General features: G+C 51.6%; 3 protein-coding genes across 3 annotated transcripts; all 3 read right to left on the bottom strand.

The window, feature by feature from the left end:
* Window positions 1-1915: 1915 nt before the first annotated feature.
* CCOS01_01540 (aromatic prenyltransferase) lies at window positions 1916-3378 on the bottom strand (the record flags this gene model as incomplete). The annotated part of the gene is made up of 2 exons (XM_060449734.1): window positions 1916-2045; window positions 2102-3378. The coding sequence occupies 2 exons, from the start codon at window positions 3376-3378 to the stop codon at window positions 1916-1918; spliced, it is 1407 nt and encodes a 468-aa protein (XP_060321172.1).
* A 3687-nt stretch (window positions 3379-7065) lies between these two features.
* On the bottom strand, window positions 7066-8443 carry CCOS01_01541 (uncharacterized protein; the record flags this gene model as incomplete). Its single annotated transcript, XM_060449735.1, has 2 exons — window positions 7066-7980; window positions 8417-8443. The coding sequence occupies 2 exons, from the start codon at window positions 8441-8443 to the stop codon at window positions 7066-7068; spliced, it is 942 nt and encodes a 313-aa protein (XP_060321173.1).
* A 7752-nt stretch (window positions 8444-16195) lies between these two features.
* On the bottom strand, window positions 16196-16390 carry CCOS01_01542 (uncharacterized protein; the record flags this gene model as incomplete). Its single annotated transcript, XM_060449736.1, has 1 exon — window positions 16196-16390. The coding sequence occupies one exon, from the start codon at window positions 16388-16390 to the stop codon at window positions 16196-16198; it is 195 nt and encodes a 64-aa protein (XP_060321174.1).
* Between the last annotated feature and the right edge of the window lie 1544 nt (window positions 16391-17934).

A 17934-nucleotide genomic window follows, 5' to 3' on the forward strand; every position in this document is an offset into this window, starting at 1 on the left:
CACATCTCATAAAGAAGCGGCGTTTTTGTTTTTACTTCGATTCGTTTCTAGGAACGGGACTGGCAAAAATTAGGAATCTTTTCCCAACACGCATAGAGCGTCTTACAGGATGCTTTTGATGTGTTCCTTTCGGAGACGGATCGTGTGCGGGACGTCTACAGATACACTCTCATTTTCCCACCAAGCGTTATTGTTATCAAATGGACGCCATGATAGCCGTAAAGCAAAGCATCGGGGACTCGAATTTGTATTCATAGGCTTTTCAAAAACCTACACTCCTTGAATTGATTCCTCTAAGCGAGCCATATTGGTATTCCCTCCTACTCGTGATGTCTGACCAAGCTTCTAAAAGGCAGCCCGCCTGTAGACATATGGCTAAGTGACGTAATTCCCCTTTCTCCTTACACCAGTCCCACGCTACACCACATGCCTATATGAAGTCCAAGCTCTCTCCCTAGGAAACCTCTTCTCAGTCGTCAAGGAGCGGTAACATCTCATCCCGAGGTAACGCATGATGGAGGGAGTGAGTTGCCATGGGATGGAAAACTCTACCGGGGGGTGTCTGCAAGTAGGTGACAAGATCGATTTCCGCTCGACACATCCGACAAGCAGTTCCACCATTATTATCACTAGCATTGATATCTATTATACAGAGTATATTTCTCGACGTATATACCTCAGAAGGACCATGATATAGAAAGGGATAGTAAATATGATATGTGTAGTGAAAGGGTTACTTATCAAGATGAATAGCAGGACACTGATTTCGTCACTCACTTGGTCTGTTTGTGTGTAGTCGGGACGTTGACGTCCGCACGTATCTCCCGGGCGTCCCGGTGCTGGCGCTTACCACCACCAACACCTTCATTACCGGGTATCAAAGCTAATTCGGTGGTAGGACTCTCCTTCCGGGTTACTGTGCAGTTACATAATCTCCGCCGGGCTGGGATGGCGCGTAGTTGAATTGGGGATGAAGGCAGTCGATGTCAGAAATTGCTACCACGGATGAATGCGTGTTGCGTCTGATACGCCCGATCGGTACATGGCAATGTAACAACAAGACAGAAAAGAAGGGAGGGGGTGGCGTGGGGTGGGAAGAGTTCACCGCCGGTCGTCTTTTTCTCGTTGAAGCTTGAAGTAACTCCACCACGCAGCACAGTTTCGAGCTGATCCGTCGAACCTGGACGGACACTTGCTGTGGTGGTATGGTGACGAGCAAGGAGTCGGATAGGGGGCATACAAGGGCCTCTCATTGTATAAAGATTGTTTCTATATTCACCTGGATGGTGGTAATGAGGATAAGGTAGTCACCTCAGGTCCACACGATACTTTATTCCATCGCGCAGCTGGATAGCCTGGATAGCCTGAAAGATTCGCCAGGAATGGGTACTCTGAACTGCGTCGAGTCCCGTCGTATAGGAGAAGAAGAGGTATTACTTTCTCGCAGTGTACGGCCGACTATATTATTCTTATGTCCGTCGCAGTCCCTAACTGCGGCAGGCCAGCGTCATCTGACTTGTTTATAGCCTAATACGAGGAACTAACTTTTAGTAGGATTTACGCTTACACACGAACACGTTTTCACGATCTTCTCAGCCTTGCAGCCAAGAGACGAACATTTCAGCATGACCAAAGTATGAGTTGTGCGTGAAAAGGTTAATTTGACTTCTTGGGTTATTCCGTCAGTCTGTGTCTCTTGTCATCCAAATCTGTCTGTCCTGGACACACGTATATGAATCCGTGGTTCAGGCCACCGTCAATCTCATGGTCTGCCACATATGTCAGGGAACGGTGCTCAGAATATTATGCCTCTCAGGGGCGCGAGCAAAAGGTATACAGTAAGAAAGTGAGAAGAAAAGTAAAAACGCCCCCCATCCTAAGCAATTAGTCCCAGTTGCAGTCGTGCTCTGCCCCTTCAAAAAGCCAGCAATGAGTCCTGGGGCCTGATGGAGTAGTAAATGGTCAGGTAGGCGCCCTTCTTCTCAGAGTAGGCGAATGAGATGTACGAGTGCGTTCCTGTGGTCTTTCTCAGGTCCGAACGCGGGCTAATCAAATAAGTCAGTATTCAATGAAAGAGAGAGAGGCACAGGAGTCGACTTACAAGCAACGAGCCATGTCATCTTGGTACTTCTCAGCGACAGCCCAGCCCCTGGAACGGAAGGCTTGGGCCAAATTTGCTGAGATGACGGCGTCGCTGTCGGCGTATTGCCAAAGCGGCACGTATGCCTTCACCTCGGGCCACTTCGCGCCAGGCTTGAGCTCGAAGCCGTAGCAGATGCCCTTGTGGAGAGTGTTCACCATCTTTGGCTCCTTGTTCCAATCATCGTCGTGAGGCTCTGCCTCGTTGTGAAGTAGATGCCAAATGCCTTTAAGAATCTCGAGGCCCTTCAGCGTCGCCTCGTCCTTGATCTGCCCGCCGAGAGTCACCACATTACGGACGACGTTGAAGGCGTTTGACCGGGTGCGAGCATACACCTTGACGCGGGCTCCTTCGGCAGGGTCGATGCAATCCAGGGCGATCATCTCTACCGGAATGGCAAATGGGCAATTCTTGAAGTACTCCTCCGTGGCGTTGGCAGACTGGGAAAGGTCGGCGCCCCGGGGTGACAAGGTGCGGATCGCGTCAAACGTAATGTCTTCGGTCGAAGCCCCCGTTGCGATGTGTTTGAGGACCGGGAAGAAGTATGCCTTGAAAACAGCCTTGGCACCATCCAGGTCAAAGGCAAGGAACGACGTTGGCGCACGAGTTCCCTTTGGAAGTCTGGAGAGAGCCGTCTCTGACTCCGCCTCGGTCAGGAATAGAGCGGACATGAACTGCTCAAACCACCGCGTGTCCACACCATGAGATACCATACGCAAAGCAGGAAGGATCGCAGGAACGATCTTCTGTGCAAATGGGTCTGATGCTGAGCCGCCATGTCGACCCATGGGCTCAAATGAGAAGCGAATCGAAGAGGAGCCCGAGTCGGTGATGTTCCACGATGGCTCGAATGGAGAGCCGTCGGCGGTGAGCAGGGGTTTAGTCGGGGCCGTGGCCGGGTGAGGACCCATGCACGGGATGATGATCTCCGAGAGAAGCTGGAGGTGGGCGGCACGCTGAGCCGGCGTGTAAGAGCCGGCAGCCTTCATGAAAGCATCGAGAGTCTCGGCGCAACGAACATTCCAAAAGTCTTGGTCAGGCTTGTGAATGTAGATGGAGCCTTGTGCCGGAAGGCATAGGTCCTTTTCCTGTTTGGCCATGGCCCGAGGGGACAGGATTTCGGACTGACTGAAGGTCATGGGTGACCTCGGTGACCTCAGGGCTCTGGGGGAGAGCTGCAGAGGGAAGGGTGACCTGGGAGTGGCCGTGTAAGCGGACGCTGCCATAGTGGGAGCCATTATTGCGGTGAGCTGATGCAAATATGGGTATTAGAGAAGTGTTTGCGAGATGAGTTTGTTCTTCGGTAACCCCAAACCAGAAAATGGGAAGACTGTCCAGGACATTATATCTCTGATGAGGTAGTTCCAACCCATCAGAGCACCACACTCAGCTGCGATTGCCTCAAGCAGCTCTCTCAAGGCTGATCCTGAAACCGTCTGTCATCGCGCAGGTGGCTGGGTCGTTACGGCCTGCCGGTGCTCTGCAGGGACAACGGTAATCCAAGACTTTGGTGAAGACAGGATGGGCCAACATATGGACCCTGCCGAGGGCGTGGCAGTCCGGGGACGCATGGCTGCCAGTCGCAAGTTAACTCGGTCTTTGCAGTGAGGCCAGCCGTCTGGCAAGGTCGACGGGGAGGTTGTCCGCTGTCAAGAGCAAGCGAAGCAAAGGGTGTTCCTAGGCCGCCGGTCAGTTGCATTGAGGATACGGACACTCTCTCATGGTCCCCCCTCTGCCGGACTGCCATATTGGGCAACCACACGAGAGGAACCCACTAAAAATCCGGTGGTGTGGTCCGGAGGCGTCAATCGGGACGTGAACTTGTCCATGCCTATTTTGCGAGGAGAGAACGGGCCTGAGAGGGGCCCGCGTCTCTTGGAGATATTTCGCATTCGTTCTTCAGCCGGATAAGGTGTCTTTTCTGGCGTCACTACCGATACAAAAGTGGCTAAAGATGGCAGCATGTGTTTTGTGACGAAGTAATCCGTACGCGAATGGAAACCATGCTACACATCGTTCGCACTGACAAACAAGTCAGTCAAAATGCAAGCTGCGGGCTGCGGCTGCACATGGTCACTTACAGCTACATGCTAGCATTGCCTCTGCGAAAAGCACAGCTGCTGTCACAACCAGCAGAACCCAGGGCCAAGGCCGCAGTGTCAGTGTGTCGGTGAGGCGCAGATAGGAGAGAAACACCGTTTAACGCCGTCCTACGCAGTAGCAGCTTGGTGTGGTCTTGGCAGGTACCAGACATCGAGATAGACTCTTGAGCTTTGGTCGCATCTTTCCTTGTTGAGAAAGTAGGCTAAGAAATCTTACCGGACACCCGGAGGATGGAAAACAAAATGAAAGATGCTTTTCGAGACGAGGGGTGTGTGAGAAGCTTCGAAACCTGGCTTCTCTGAAAGGGTGGAAGATGAGATGAAAGGTCCGCCCTCGGGCATCTACCTACAGAGAAGGACATGGCTGGAGAAAGTCTGGACTTTAGCTTCCGCAGAGGGGCGCACTAGCCGAGGTGATCGGTTTAACCTGCAAAAGAATGCAACCTGGAGACGGCTTTTGGGAGATTCATGCGGGAAGAACTCAATGCGGAAGATACAGCTGTTGTTGGGGATGACCGGCGGTCTCGAATTCGGGAAAGCAAGCGAAAGGTTGCATCCAATGCCCATCAAGCAACCGGATTGCCATCTTGGAAATTGCGTAAATTGTATTGAAGAGTTACGGGGAATTGTTTCGGCCGGCCGGGTTTTCGTGGAATTACAATTTTACCTCTCCTTTGCGAGAATTATCTGCGTAGGGAAGATGGATCCTTCGGCTTATTTCGACTACAGAAGCCCAATCTAGAACGTCCTGCCAACTGATTCTTTCCGCGTGGCTTCATGGCAAGTAGCAGCTGATATCTGAAAGAAGCTGCTAGGCCGGTTCGTTGGCTTCTGCATGGAAACCAGTGGTCATGAGAGAAGGAGAAGCGCAGGCGCACCTGCACTGCCACGGCCCGAGGCCGCGCGGGAGATAAGAGAGCATAAGAGCCACATCTGCTCGAAGCTAGCAAGTTTAAAATCGCTTCTGAACCTCTCGGTCTATCAATCATTTGACTCTGGGCCCAGGGTGTCTTCGCATGTTTCCTGTCCTCACCCAGTGAAGTTATAGCATGGAGGGATACCCCATTGAGATAATAAAACAGACTGTGCGAAGGAAATGTGACGTGCCGTTCATGATAGCGAGGTTAACTTTGTAGAGTCGCCTGGACGTAAGAAGAATTTCAAATCCAGCGCTCGGCTGAGTAAAGTTCTCTGAATCTGCCTGCCGGGAAAGAGTCGAGCAGTTTGTGGCCGAGGTCTTCTGCATACCAGTAGAGGACCAGCTTACGCTCTGAGGATATTGTCTGCGGGCTCGGCAGTGACATCACGCCGCATCGCCGTCTTCTGTGCTTGGATAGGAAGAACGCTCAGAATACGAAGATAGAAGGCTTCTATGCTATGACTTGTCTGTGGCTGTACCGTCTCATGCTTGCCGTGACCCTTCTTCTATGGAAGCAGATAAGCGGGCTGTGGGCTGAGGAAGAACTCGAATGGGCAGAGTGCTGCGGCTTGAAGATTTCATGATGCACCGAAGTACAGACCAACCGTCCGAGCTTGCGTCAAACATGATGTTCTGGTGGAGTGGGGGTTGCTGCGAGGGATACTGGCATCCTGCTGACTTACTTAGGTAATTGAAAGTCAATGCCGACGCCGGGTGACCGTTCAACTCTCTCCTTCAAAAGAACCCTCCTTTCCGACCATCAACATTCTGAGGAACCCCCCGGGCCGCATGTTATATATCTATGCGTGCCGAAATAATACATGTTAGCCTGTGGGCATACAGGTGCAGCGTCTATCCCAGATGCTGGCCAGTTGTAAGTAGGCATTTGGTCTCCATGTCTCATTACATTGGTGCCATGGCATGCAGCCCAATTTTTCATTACGTCTCAAGCGGTTTGTTGTACTCAGCCCAAGTATTCCATCTCAGAGCTACATTGAGTTCCAAGTTTTCATATCGACCTGATCCCATCCGGTCCTTCCAGCAACACAACAACTATGTGAAGCGAGAGGCTCAACTTTGCCATCTTTTGAAGGCGGCACGATATTCCCAGGTCTGAATAATGGCAACGTTCCAGCTGAGAAATCCAAGAATTGAAGCTTAGCTAGAGGTTGTCTTACTGTTGAAGTCTCGGCAACGGGCTCGAATTCCTGGGTGACTGATGAGCCGCCCTGGGCCCAACCAAACGTCAATCAGAATGTATCTGATCTGGATCCATGGAATTTTGGCTGGTAGACCGAGACAGCCACGCCGCCTCATTGCCATCTCAGTGCTATGCCATGCATACCTACCTGTCCCTTCTCCCTTATACCAGGCTAAGGACTAATTATGATCGTTACCTAGTGAATAAGTCCTGTGATACCAGGATGGAACTAATGATTCACTCGGATAACTCAAGGCAACACTCGTATCTATTACAGACATTTTTCATGGTCTCTTCTATTCCTTTGCTTTAACATGTAGATCCCAAGTTTCCATCGCTTGGTGTACTGTAAGAACATTCCTCATCTTTTCAAGTGCTCTAGACAATCCTGTCTATACATGATGCCTTCTTTTTGGGTTACAGTTTTCTTTGCCATCAGCTATGCCTTCAACTGTGTGCTGGGTCAAGGGACTGCATACAATGTTCCACCTATGGCGTATCAGGGATGCGGTATGCTATACAACACCTTATTGATAGCAGTAGCACGAAACGGGACCGACAATGGGCCGCAGGTTTGCCAAGATCTATGCATAGCCAATAGCAGGGACTTCGCTCTCCTTCGCGATACATATTGCTACTGCTCCTTACCCGCGGCCGATATCAGATTTGTTGACACCGTTGGCGTTGTTGACAGCAACTGCAACTACATCTGCGGCGAGGTTCCGCCCGCGGGTTCTCCTCCTGCAAACTGTGGTGGAAACACGGGTAACCAGCTCTTATACTCTGTATATGGCACGAGGGCGGTGCCTATCGGCTTGTTTGCTGGCACGACAACCTCTACCACTTCTACCTCGTCTTCATCGTCTTCATCGTCTTCATCGTCTTCATCGTCTTCATCGTCTTCATCGTCTTCATCGTCGACTTCGTTTTTCAACGTCACTACCTCATCCACTTCATTGACTTCATCGTCATCAACATCATCTTCAACAGGCCCTACCTCTTTCTCGTCTAGTTCATCAGCATCCACCACCACAACCTCGCCCTCATCCTCATCTACCTCTATCACATCAAGCTCATCCGACACTTCCACGTCTAGTACCACGTCTACCTCATCTTCCACCTTTTCGTCAACATCCGACACTTCTTCAACACAAACCTCATCCTCGTCTTCCTCGTCCTCGACTGATACCACCTCCGTGATTTCTACCTCGCCTACGTCTGCCTCGACAACATCTTCGACAATATTTTCGACATCTCTCTCCTCTACATCTTCAACGTCAACATCGGCTCCATCGCTGACTTCATCTTCCACAACATCCACCTCCTCGTCCTCATCAACTGGAACTACTTCAATATCCTCCTCCAGTACTACTTCTTTGAGCACCTCGCCTACAAGCTCACTTAGCAGCACTTCATCTTCCAGCACTGCTACGGCAAGTTTGTCTACAAGTACTTCGGCCACAACGCCTTTAGCCTCAAACACCATCTCAGGAACATCTAGCACCAGTGGCTCTTCTACTAGTCTTGCAACAACTAGCTCTGTCTCGAGCAGCGCATCAGGAGGCCTGTCAAATTCAACTTCTACCTCTTCAACTCTCTCATCATCTCTGAGCATCACCTCCTCTTTCACAAGTCAGTCCTCGACAGCCAGTGCTTCGACGAGTAGCCAAGTCACCAGTCCCATCAGCACCCCAAGTGCAACTGGAACGATTTCTCTATCTGGCCCAACTGGGTCTCAGATACAATCGGGCGTCACTAGCACCTCGTCTTCCTCAATATCGTCATCAACCGCAAGCCCATCTACAACAAGCTATCCTGTTCTCCTTGGGCCCCCTTTTCTTCTCACTGTCTTGACGCAGTCTACCTCTTCGAGTACCGTATGAAATTTGGCTTGGCTCTCCATCAGAAATTAGAGGGAAATAATTGATGACATTTTTTGTGGTGAACTTTGACGGAAGCGACTATCCTAAGCCACGTACACCCTTTGTCTAGTGGCTGTCAAACAGAGACAGAAGGGCTAACCGATGTTTCTGGACTGTAAATATTCAACATACGTTCGTGATGGCCGGCGCATCGTTCATATTGAGTTTTAAAAGCGGGGTGTCGCCAGTTATGAGAGAAACATTCATGGAATCCCTGAGAATAGCAATAGAATTAGAATTAGAAATGAAAACAATCAAAGACTGACACCCTCGACATAATTAAGAGAACAAACTGAAGGCAAGACACTCCTCTTTTCAAAACACGATCTTGCACACTAGCTCCCCCCGACTCCACCACCGACAGACGACGAGGCAATAACACGCCCCAACAATCTACGAGATTCTGCCATCACGGAATATCATTATCATCTGTGTTTGTTTCCTCTGAATCGGCAACGTCTTCATCACACATACTTCGATAGCAAGGTGTGGACATCCAGGTCTCGAAGTCTGATGGCTGACTAAATCCCGCATGTGGGCCGTCTTCCACCGTTTGCCCTTACTAGCCCAAGCGAATCCGCACATCGTAGGTACATATTCAGCTATTCCTGCGCAAAAGGACATCAAGCATCTGTAGTGTAGTGGTTATCATCCTTGCCTTCCACTCATTTGACTGAATAGCAAGGGACCCGATTTCGATTATCGGCGGATGCATACCAAACCACATTCTGTTTTTGCCTGGAGTGGCTTCCTTTTGCCTCTTGACTAGGGTCTATAGAGACAAGCAGACAAGCAGACAACCAAGCTAATCACGTCGATCTTTCGTCCTTCCATGGAGTCCAAAATTCCGTGCGGAGAATTAGTGAAGAGCTTTCCAGAGTTGGATTTTATCTTCTCTTGCTCAAGTTTCAGGACTTTTGCTATGAACTATCATGTCCCCCATATGGTGTTTCCAGTCCTGAGCACTCTGGTAGACTGACAACTTCATTCATGTTCCTGCCCTTTGTCCTTCACAAAACGCACCTTGGCCATTGAAGTCTTGAATATTCATAGAAGTACTCCCATTCTCATCCCAGCGCAGCTCTGCTCGCTGCATTGGCGTCATGCTACTTGGTACTGTGGCCAAGATGGACTCACTCAAAGCCGGAGATGTGTCTTACGACTTGAACTCCAAGATGACATCAATTTCCTTCATTACCCAAAGGAGCAGCTTTGAACTAACGTCATGTCTTACTTTCGTGGGTCTGTGGTCAATTGCGGCGGCCAGGTGGGCAGGAAATCGAGTGGCATCGCGAGTCAAGTTAGGATTGCCTTTATCTCTGGAGCAGCTTGACAAATGGACTCTTTACAAACAAACAATCATTGATCTGCACCATTCACCTGCTTCTGTATAGTGTGCGGCGAGTCTGCCTCGGTACACCGCCCTGGGTCTGATCTCCCTGTCGATAACCTCATTTCTCTCTCGACATCTTTCGAAACTGGGAATAGTCAAAGTCCTTCGCCACCCAAGTGATCAGATTGATCCCCGACCTGTACCGCCCTTATCAGCAGCACGCGAGAGAGTACCTGAGGTGCATGTAGTAACATCGCCCGCGGGCGCGAGGATGACCAACGTCTTCTCCCAACACATGCTCTCCAGGACCCGGGACAATCACGTTCCGGACTTATCTTCGAAAACTTCAATGACGAATAATATCAGCGTCAGAGCCTTGCGAAAGTCAAAAGAACCGCCAACACGTCTGAGTAGAGGTCGGCGGGAGCCAAGCTCGTGTTCCCTGAAATCACGGCGCAAAGATCTGAGAGATAACATGCCTCAAGTTGCCCTGACTACGCCCAAGGAGTGCAAAAGTCCTGCTTACCTCACTTGTGTCCCAAAGCGCGTCGATTACTCTGGTCGAGTAAGTAGGACTCGTCTCCATAACGGCGCTAGAGAAGTCGCCGTTGTCTATATCTAGCCTAAATAGGGGAGGCGAGTGGTAACACATCTCTCGTAAGACCCAGGAAAGAATACCACGGCCATAGCTGAGGTGAGCTGACTTCTTTACCACATGAACTACATAATTAAGTCGTCCCAAATCGCAAATTTCACTTATTTAAACACATAGTCACAAAGCCCTCAAGGTCTACTCCTCTCTAGTACTTAGAGCTCCTTACAAAAGCGACCGTGTACGACAGATCAACGTAACGGTGGCCGGCCAAGTCCACAATATGCCTCATGAGGTCGATTTCAACACGGCTCTACTGAGTTAAACCTTAGGCAGGAACAAGCCGCCAACGTAGCGGTACTGGCCTTTGCGATATACCCAACTCAACTTAAAGTACTTTATACGAGCGCACCCTACCCCAGTACTCACCCTAGGTCAGAGAAATACACAACCGTCAGTCGAATACTTCCTTCTCCCCAGCCAGGCAGACATTGAAGTATCAGTGAGCATTTTGTAGACTCCAAATAGAGGCCTCAGAGGAAAACCTGTACCTGGATTCTTTGACAGGAGATATAGCAGTCCACGCCCTCAAGCGGGCTTCGGGTTCATATGACTTCCCGGTCAAATCATCTCCTCCTTGGCTTTTTGGGAAGAGCATAACTCACGGAGGTATATCCCAGCTCAGTGGACCGCGACGAAGATTATAGCGCGCCCAGTACTCGCCTCGGCAATGTGGGATGCCGAGATGAGGAATCAGGAGCCCGTCTACGGTCTGCATGACTAGTCATGCAATACTGATATGAACGGTCCAAGACCAGAGTTCTTTGGTCTTTGAAGTTTTCTTGAAGGAGGCAGCTGATTGTGCCATACCCGTCCTTTCGATCAGAGGAGCCTAGCATGAGATTCACTTGGTGCTCGGCGAGTGAGAGATGAAGGAGAGGAGAATAACAGTAGGAAGAGGAGATAACAACACTCGTTGTCCATCGAATCCCCGTCTCGGCATTGCTAATCAGATCAAGTGCATCCGTCTTGACGAGACTGTCAATCCTTACAACGGCACACAGTTCAGAGTCTATGCAAGGTCAAGCTCCACGCTGCAACAGAAAACACGAAAACAACGCAGCCCAGCAAAGTCTCCCGGACCTCCCGTAGACCTCCTTACTGGAAAGGGAATGTGGAGAACGCTCTCTTCGCCGAAATGTCGTCAAACTTCGGCAGCGCGTCTAGCAGCGGATTTGTACCCCCCCACCCCGTCCGGAAGGTCGGACACGGGTTCGCGTTCCCACCCCCACAATCCCGGAGCAGCATCCGGGTGCGGGTTGGACGGGCTGGGCCAGGAGTGGTAAGCTGCGCCAAGCCGTCAGCCGTTGTGTGTTTCCCTTGCCCACATTCCCTCTCCTGTCAGCCGGGATTCTCAGCTGTAGCTGTGCGCCCCCTTGGCGGCAGCGCAGTTGAATATTGGAAAGTCTTTCTCGTTTTTATCCAATGAAAGCAAGCCCTGAGCAATTATCGAGGAAGGACGTGCTTGCAGCTCTCGGGAAAGCTAAGGGCAACCTAGTCCCGCGACATTAGGGCCGATGCCACGGATCGAGGTAGAGTGACTGCGATCGCAGAACCTTCTCTCTACCCTCTCCTCTTCCATACCGCCCTTACGCCCGCTGCTCTTCACGAGGAGGGCGGAGCGGACAGCGGAAGCGGCAGACTGTGGTCTTTTCGCCTATCTATGAGTTCAGCTGGGTAAATCATCACGCAATAGATGTTACTTGAGGGAAAGCGGCTGTTGCGGCTATGGCCGGCTTGCCCGTTGCAGCACTTACACCCGATGGCACATGCGAGGCTTGAGCTGAACCCTTGAATCCCACGATAAGCCCTACGGTAGGGCTGTTGCTGGCTATGCGGGCGCCATGTCGGCGGCAAATAGGCCTTGGGTATTCTCAGAGCCAATCAGTGATGTGCGGTAGTCTTCTCAATTCCACGGCGGCGAAAGAATGTCGTTGGACGGAAGCTGGGGCTGAGCTGGAGGTTCCAACGGGGTGTGATTCTGTGGCTGACTGTGCCTGACGCGGCCACCCTGAGGCATGTTCTCGCAACTTGCAGCATATGCGCTTTCAAGAGCAACTATCCTGCAATGAAACATGTAGCCATGTGTATTTTGTGAGACTTGATGACTGTCTTTGAAATCCACAGCGGCAGCAACATCCGTAGCGGCTTCCGGTGTCTTTGAGAAGCATTACTGGCCCAACAGAGATTTTTCTTCTTACGGACTCCAAGGTTTGGTATGCCCGCCAACGGTACTGCAGACGAGAAACATCCCCAAAGATGCCTTGGGATCGTAAGATCGGCAACAACCACAGACAATTAGCCGTAAGCCTTTGTCAGCGATCTCTATTTTTATGTGAGAAATGTATAAGCTTAACGCAAAGCAGGATTTTTTCCGAATGGACGAATTCGATACGCTCGGGAAAAGGCGCGATCCTTTTGCCACTGAGCTCATCATGGCTTCTCTTCGTCTTTGTTTCGAGCTGTCGATCATGGTGGAAGGGTTGGGAGAAGGATACCCGATGACCTCCATCGTCTTTCCTTTTGTCCCCCGCATAGCCGCTCGCCTTCTGAGCTGCATAGTTTGATCTTTGATCGGTTGTCCGTCGGGAGGCATACGACGTAGATGATGCTACCATGGCTGACTGAGAACAGTGCTCAGATGCGAAGCAACAGGGTGAGCCTGCGAGCCTGGCTGATCGTTCGATTACGATAGAAAGTTCTGGCAGGTTCATCCCTCGAGACGGCATCCAACCTGCCGTCCAGTGTACCGTGCCCACCCCGCGTGCAACGAGCCGAGACCCGGTCAATCAGAGAATCGATGGATGGCTTCTTGCCACAAATACTGTGCAGCCGGAGATACAGCCCGGTCTGCAGCGATGATTAGAGTTTAAAGGTCGTCGTTTCAATGGGTTGTCCAACACCGACGAGTCTGTGTCAGATTTTCTGGTTGCCAACAGAGTTTTGCTGAACAGCCGCCTTCGGCACTACCGCGGCCAAATCAATCGACATTGCTAATGTCTGGGCTGTGGACATCGCATGAATATGCATTGGCATTGTGCGGGTGTGCAGTGACTTCAGCCTTACGCGAGCCGCTTGGATTATTGGCGACAACACGGATATTTTCTGCCCCGCCGCCATGCTGGATTTTCATTCCAGATGTGCAAGTAGAGATCCTTAGAACGGTCTGTGATGCCAGGATAACCACCATGGTGAGGGACTTCGACCATACGGATCTAAGCCAGCCAGTAGCGGTGAAAGCTTTGGTTGCATTGCTCAAGGAGTCGTTCGAGACAGGGGGGCCAGATTGGGACGCGTACATTGTAAGGTAAGCTTTGCTGGGTTGAGTCCTGGATCCAGCGTCTGAGCTATGCGCAACAGACCCTCGGACGAGACGAATGAGACAAGACGTTCTGCTCTCGGAGAAGATCTGTAACCAGGGAATTGGCACATTTGGAGATTCAGGAGTTTGATGACTTGGCCAGGACATTTGTGCTCCCCCCATGTCGCTAGAAGGGATATTGCTATCACAATATCTTTGTTCGTGCGTGTGCGCGTGCTGTGAATGTGCCAATCAAGATAAGATCAGTGTGAGAGCGACAAGTCAGCCATGGTTTCGAGGAGTGACCATCGCCCTTCGTACAAATCGAGGTCGCACTGCCCTCGCCCACCAAAGCTGCAGACACTCAACAGTGCCTCTTCTAAGCATCTGCTTGGAACGCCCAAACTGGGTTCACAAGAAGCCCCGATGAAGTAAGTATATCGCTGATTAGTTGCTGGCCTCGCAGGGTGCGCAGCGAACCCAGGATGTGCCAGGAGCACGTATGGTAGTGGAAGGGATCACTGGACTGGGCTTAAATCCTCAGCCGCCATAGAGTCTTGCAGATCATTTCTAGCAATGGGGTTTGGTAAATGCCCATGGTGAAGTTTGAATAGCAGGAGCGGTGAATCGTCCAATGTTCCCGATGGGCGTTGCTCATTTCTTCGGCTGATCTGGCCGTAGAGCCACAGCTTGCCTTCCAGAAAGAGATGACACAGCGGTCTTGAGTCAGTGGGTTTTACGGCATAGTTGACCACTCCCGGAGTTCAGAGTCCAGACTTGGGTTCACGAAAACGAGGCCAAGACGCAGACGAGGCGAGACTGAGAGTGGAGGGGTCACAGCAGGTGCGTGTTGCCGTAGAACGGAGGGAGGGTGACCGGTGGACGGCTAAGACGGCTGGGTACGGGTACCTGTAAAGGGCACACTTCCATGCAGCGGGAAGCTCGAGACGCGGTTGATGCCCCCAGGGATGTTGGAGGTTTGCCTACGCTGGCACGCTGCGGAGTATTTTGCTGCGGAGTGGAGTTATTGCCCGCCGGGTATCCGTCTCGGTGCCCTAGCCTGTCCGTACGGACCTATCTAAGTTTCTGTGAGAATTAATTAGGTCGCCGAAAGTAAGGGTGTACTGTGTAGTGATTGCGGATGGCCAAGAAACAATCAGCCTGGGACGTTTGAGCGGGATTGCAGGAAAGGCCTGTGTAGAGGCTGGACTAGTCTGTAGTGGGTAACGGACGGAGAACCCGTCGCAAGAAGAGATGACGACGATGATGCTCGCGAAGGTCTGGATAAACTCTGATTAGCCTGGAAGATACAGTTGGACATGTTACTTCGGATGCTGCTCGACAGGCAACGTCAAGACGATGAATTGAGGCACAAGACGGCAGGCCACGGGTGTACGTTACTTGGATGAGGGGGGAAAGGACGGGAGGCACCTTAAGCAGCAATGCTGCCGCCGTAGAGAGGCCAGAGCTGTTGGGGAGTAGCTGTGTGACCTGAGTCTATGAGTCTGTAAGGTGCGGTAGGTTCGGTTAGGTTGCATTTGCTCGCGCAGGCGGTGCAGCCATAGGGCCACTGGATTTGACTTTCTCGGTAGGCAGAGGCAGAGCTGCATTCATGACCGGTGAGCAGAGAGGATACCCTTGCCGGAGGTCATGCAGAAACGGGAAACGAAGGCCGTGGACCTGAAGCCCGCGTGGTCCCCCGTGGCAACCCCCAGACAGAGTGTTTGTCTGGAAGATCGATGCGATGCGATGCGGTGCAGCGCTGAGCTGCAAGGCTGGTGGTGCTGGCGCCGGTTGCCAGTGCGCCAACGTCTCGAGAAGGGGGTACGTGAGCAACAGATAGATGAAGGAGCTTGCTGTAGACGGAGACTGGGGACGGGGGAAACAATCAAGATGTTGCGAAGAGAAGAAAGCACAACAATGAAAGAGTGCCGTAAATTGTAAGCATAGGCGCATATGGATAGATGGGTAGGTGTAGCATCATTGATGGGTGTGCTTTGTTGAATGAGGAAGGGAGCTGAGGCTGTCTCGGAGAGAGCATCCGTCCCCACGCACTTGGGCAGGAGAGGAAAGGTCCCATCTACTTCAGGGCTCGGTACGGAGACAGCCAAGCCGGAATGTACCTTAACTCGCCCTGTCTTGGAATCTGGAACTTGTTGGCCCTGTCAGCTGCTGCCTATCTCAGACCTGCCTACCTGCCTGTCAGGGCCCCAGGAGGAAGAGAAGGAGGAGCGCCTCAGATAGTCAGACTACTCGTCAGTACCTTACCTAAGGTGCCTTGCTCCGTAGGGGATGAAGTAATACTATGATCACTAAAGGGTACGCTTCCCACCTCACATGCCTGCTGCTTCATGTATCTAGCTTGGTGTAGGTACCGGCATCTCGCCTGAAGTTTGAACAACCTGAACTCAAGGGAGGAACAAGGAGATGCTCAAATGCTCTGTGTTGATGAGGCAAGCACGGGACATATTTGCTCCCGGCCACTACTCTTTTTCCCTGGCGGTGTGCGGCAAGGTAACTTGTGGATTATGGATCACGGAGCTTTAGACTTTAGACTTTGACGCCTCCATCATTCACATCCCCGGCGTCTCGTTGGCACCCTGGCATCACGGATTCACGGACCAGCTACGCATACACTACAGACACCAAGCTAATACGGATCCCAATTTCTACGAATACTTTTCCTCTCACAGGCCTCTCGTTGATTGCACTCGCATCGATTCCATGGATCGGTCTGGAGCCAAGCACTAATCTCTGCCCAACAAAATCATCCCGCCAGGCCCGGGTCTCTTTCCATCTACCTGATCCCATCGTCGCCATCCAATCCAGAGTGTCATCTATTCAAACCTACGGGGGAGTCTATTGCATAGGTAAACGGACAATGACTGGCCCATACGGAGTATTGCGCTAGTGTGTTGACACTCGACAGGAAAACGTCCCCTACACTCTATTACACAGTAGACTTGGACTTGGACCGACTGATCAGGCCAGTTCCACCAACAAGTGCCAACTCTGTCCAAGGATCGGCCATCTGTCAATACTCTGCTTCAACCAACAAACTTGGATTCGGGCTTTGTTTGCTTCATCGACAGCAACCTTATCCCCGCTGTCACTCCAAGTTAGCTTTTGGTCCAATACCCTGACATACCCCGAGCAGTCTCGCCCCCTCCTTCCCCTCGCATCTTTGAAAGCATCTGGTCCAGCCTGGTCAGTGCCCTTGAGATTTCTCTCCTTGGTCCAAGGGGCGAGACTGGGAGGGAGGGCTGGAGCCAGACCCTTCGTCTCTCAACTCAGACGAGTCACGAACGACGTCAAGGAGTCCCCCAAGCTTTCTGGGGACTGCCCGGACCACGTGCACCCACCGAAAGCCAGAGGTAACTACCTGCGAATGGTGATTCTGTACGAACGGGCAAATAGACGCAGACGTGTTGCTCAGTAGTATCGGCTTGTCCAGCCTATTGGATGGTCCCCTCCCTCGTACACCAATTTTTCGATTCGTTTTGACCTCGCGAGATAGGTAGGCACCTTATGCTGGCTGCTCTGAAGACCGGGACCAACCTCCCTTAGGTTTGGTTATATTACACCTCGACTCATCCCGACCTGGGTTTCCCAACTTCATGACATCAGAAGAGAAGCCCGAGGATTCAAACGCAGAAAGATTGCCCTGGCTGCATTACCGCGTATCCATCCATCTGTTCATACATACACAGTACTTCATACACATGCCCCGGCGGACTTTGAGCCAGCACCAGCACTCCGGCCACACAAGGTCTATCCAGACTCGAGTGCGATACCTTAATAGCTAAGAGGGACCAGTTCACTTGGCAAAGACGCGCGAACGCAAACTGCTATTGTTTTCGTCCGGACATCGTTGCTCGTCCTATCTATCTCGAGTCCCTGAGGTCACCGCACTTGTTGATCGTCACCACATATGCCTCGGGTGCCAACAACTCTTTAAAAAGAGGCATCCCTACGTAGTAGACACCCGACATCTATCGTCCCGTGCCTATTTGTATACCTACCAGTCACTACTCCGTACAGACGCCAGAACCACAACCACCATCTTTTGCACCACACACCGGCACACACACAAAAGATCCAAAACCAACTCCCATCCACTGCACGCTAGCGGCACTGAGACAAGCCCTCGAAACTTGCGCCACCAGTTTGTCGTACCAGACCCTGTCCCGTTCTTGTCTCTGGTCTTGTCTGGCCCTGCAACCCGCACTGCAGCTTGCAGCATTCCCTGACGTCCCACACGTCCACCAACGCCTCTTGGGACTCTCGCTGCTCCAAGGCACGGCACGGTCTGCGGCCTGGAGCCCAAAAGTGCGTGGGGAGCAACAGCATCCCATCTTCGCCAA

This window comes from Colletotrichum costaricense (genome assembly GCF_030867565.1).
Source record: "Colletotrichum costaricense strain IMI 309622 chromosome Unknown Scaffold_1.1, whole genome shotgun sequence".
Taxonomy (NCBI): domain Eukaryota; kingdom Fungi; phylum Ascomycota; class Sordariomycetes; order Glomerellales; family Glomerellaceae; genus Colletotrichum; species Colletotrichum costaricense.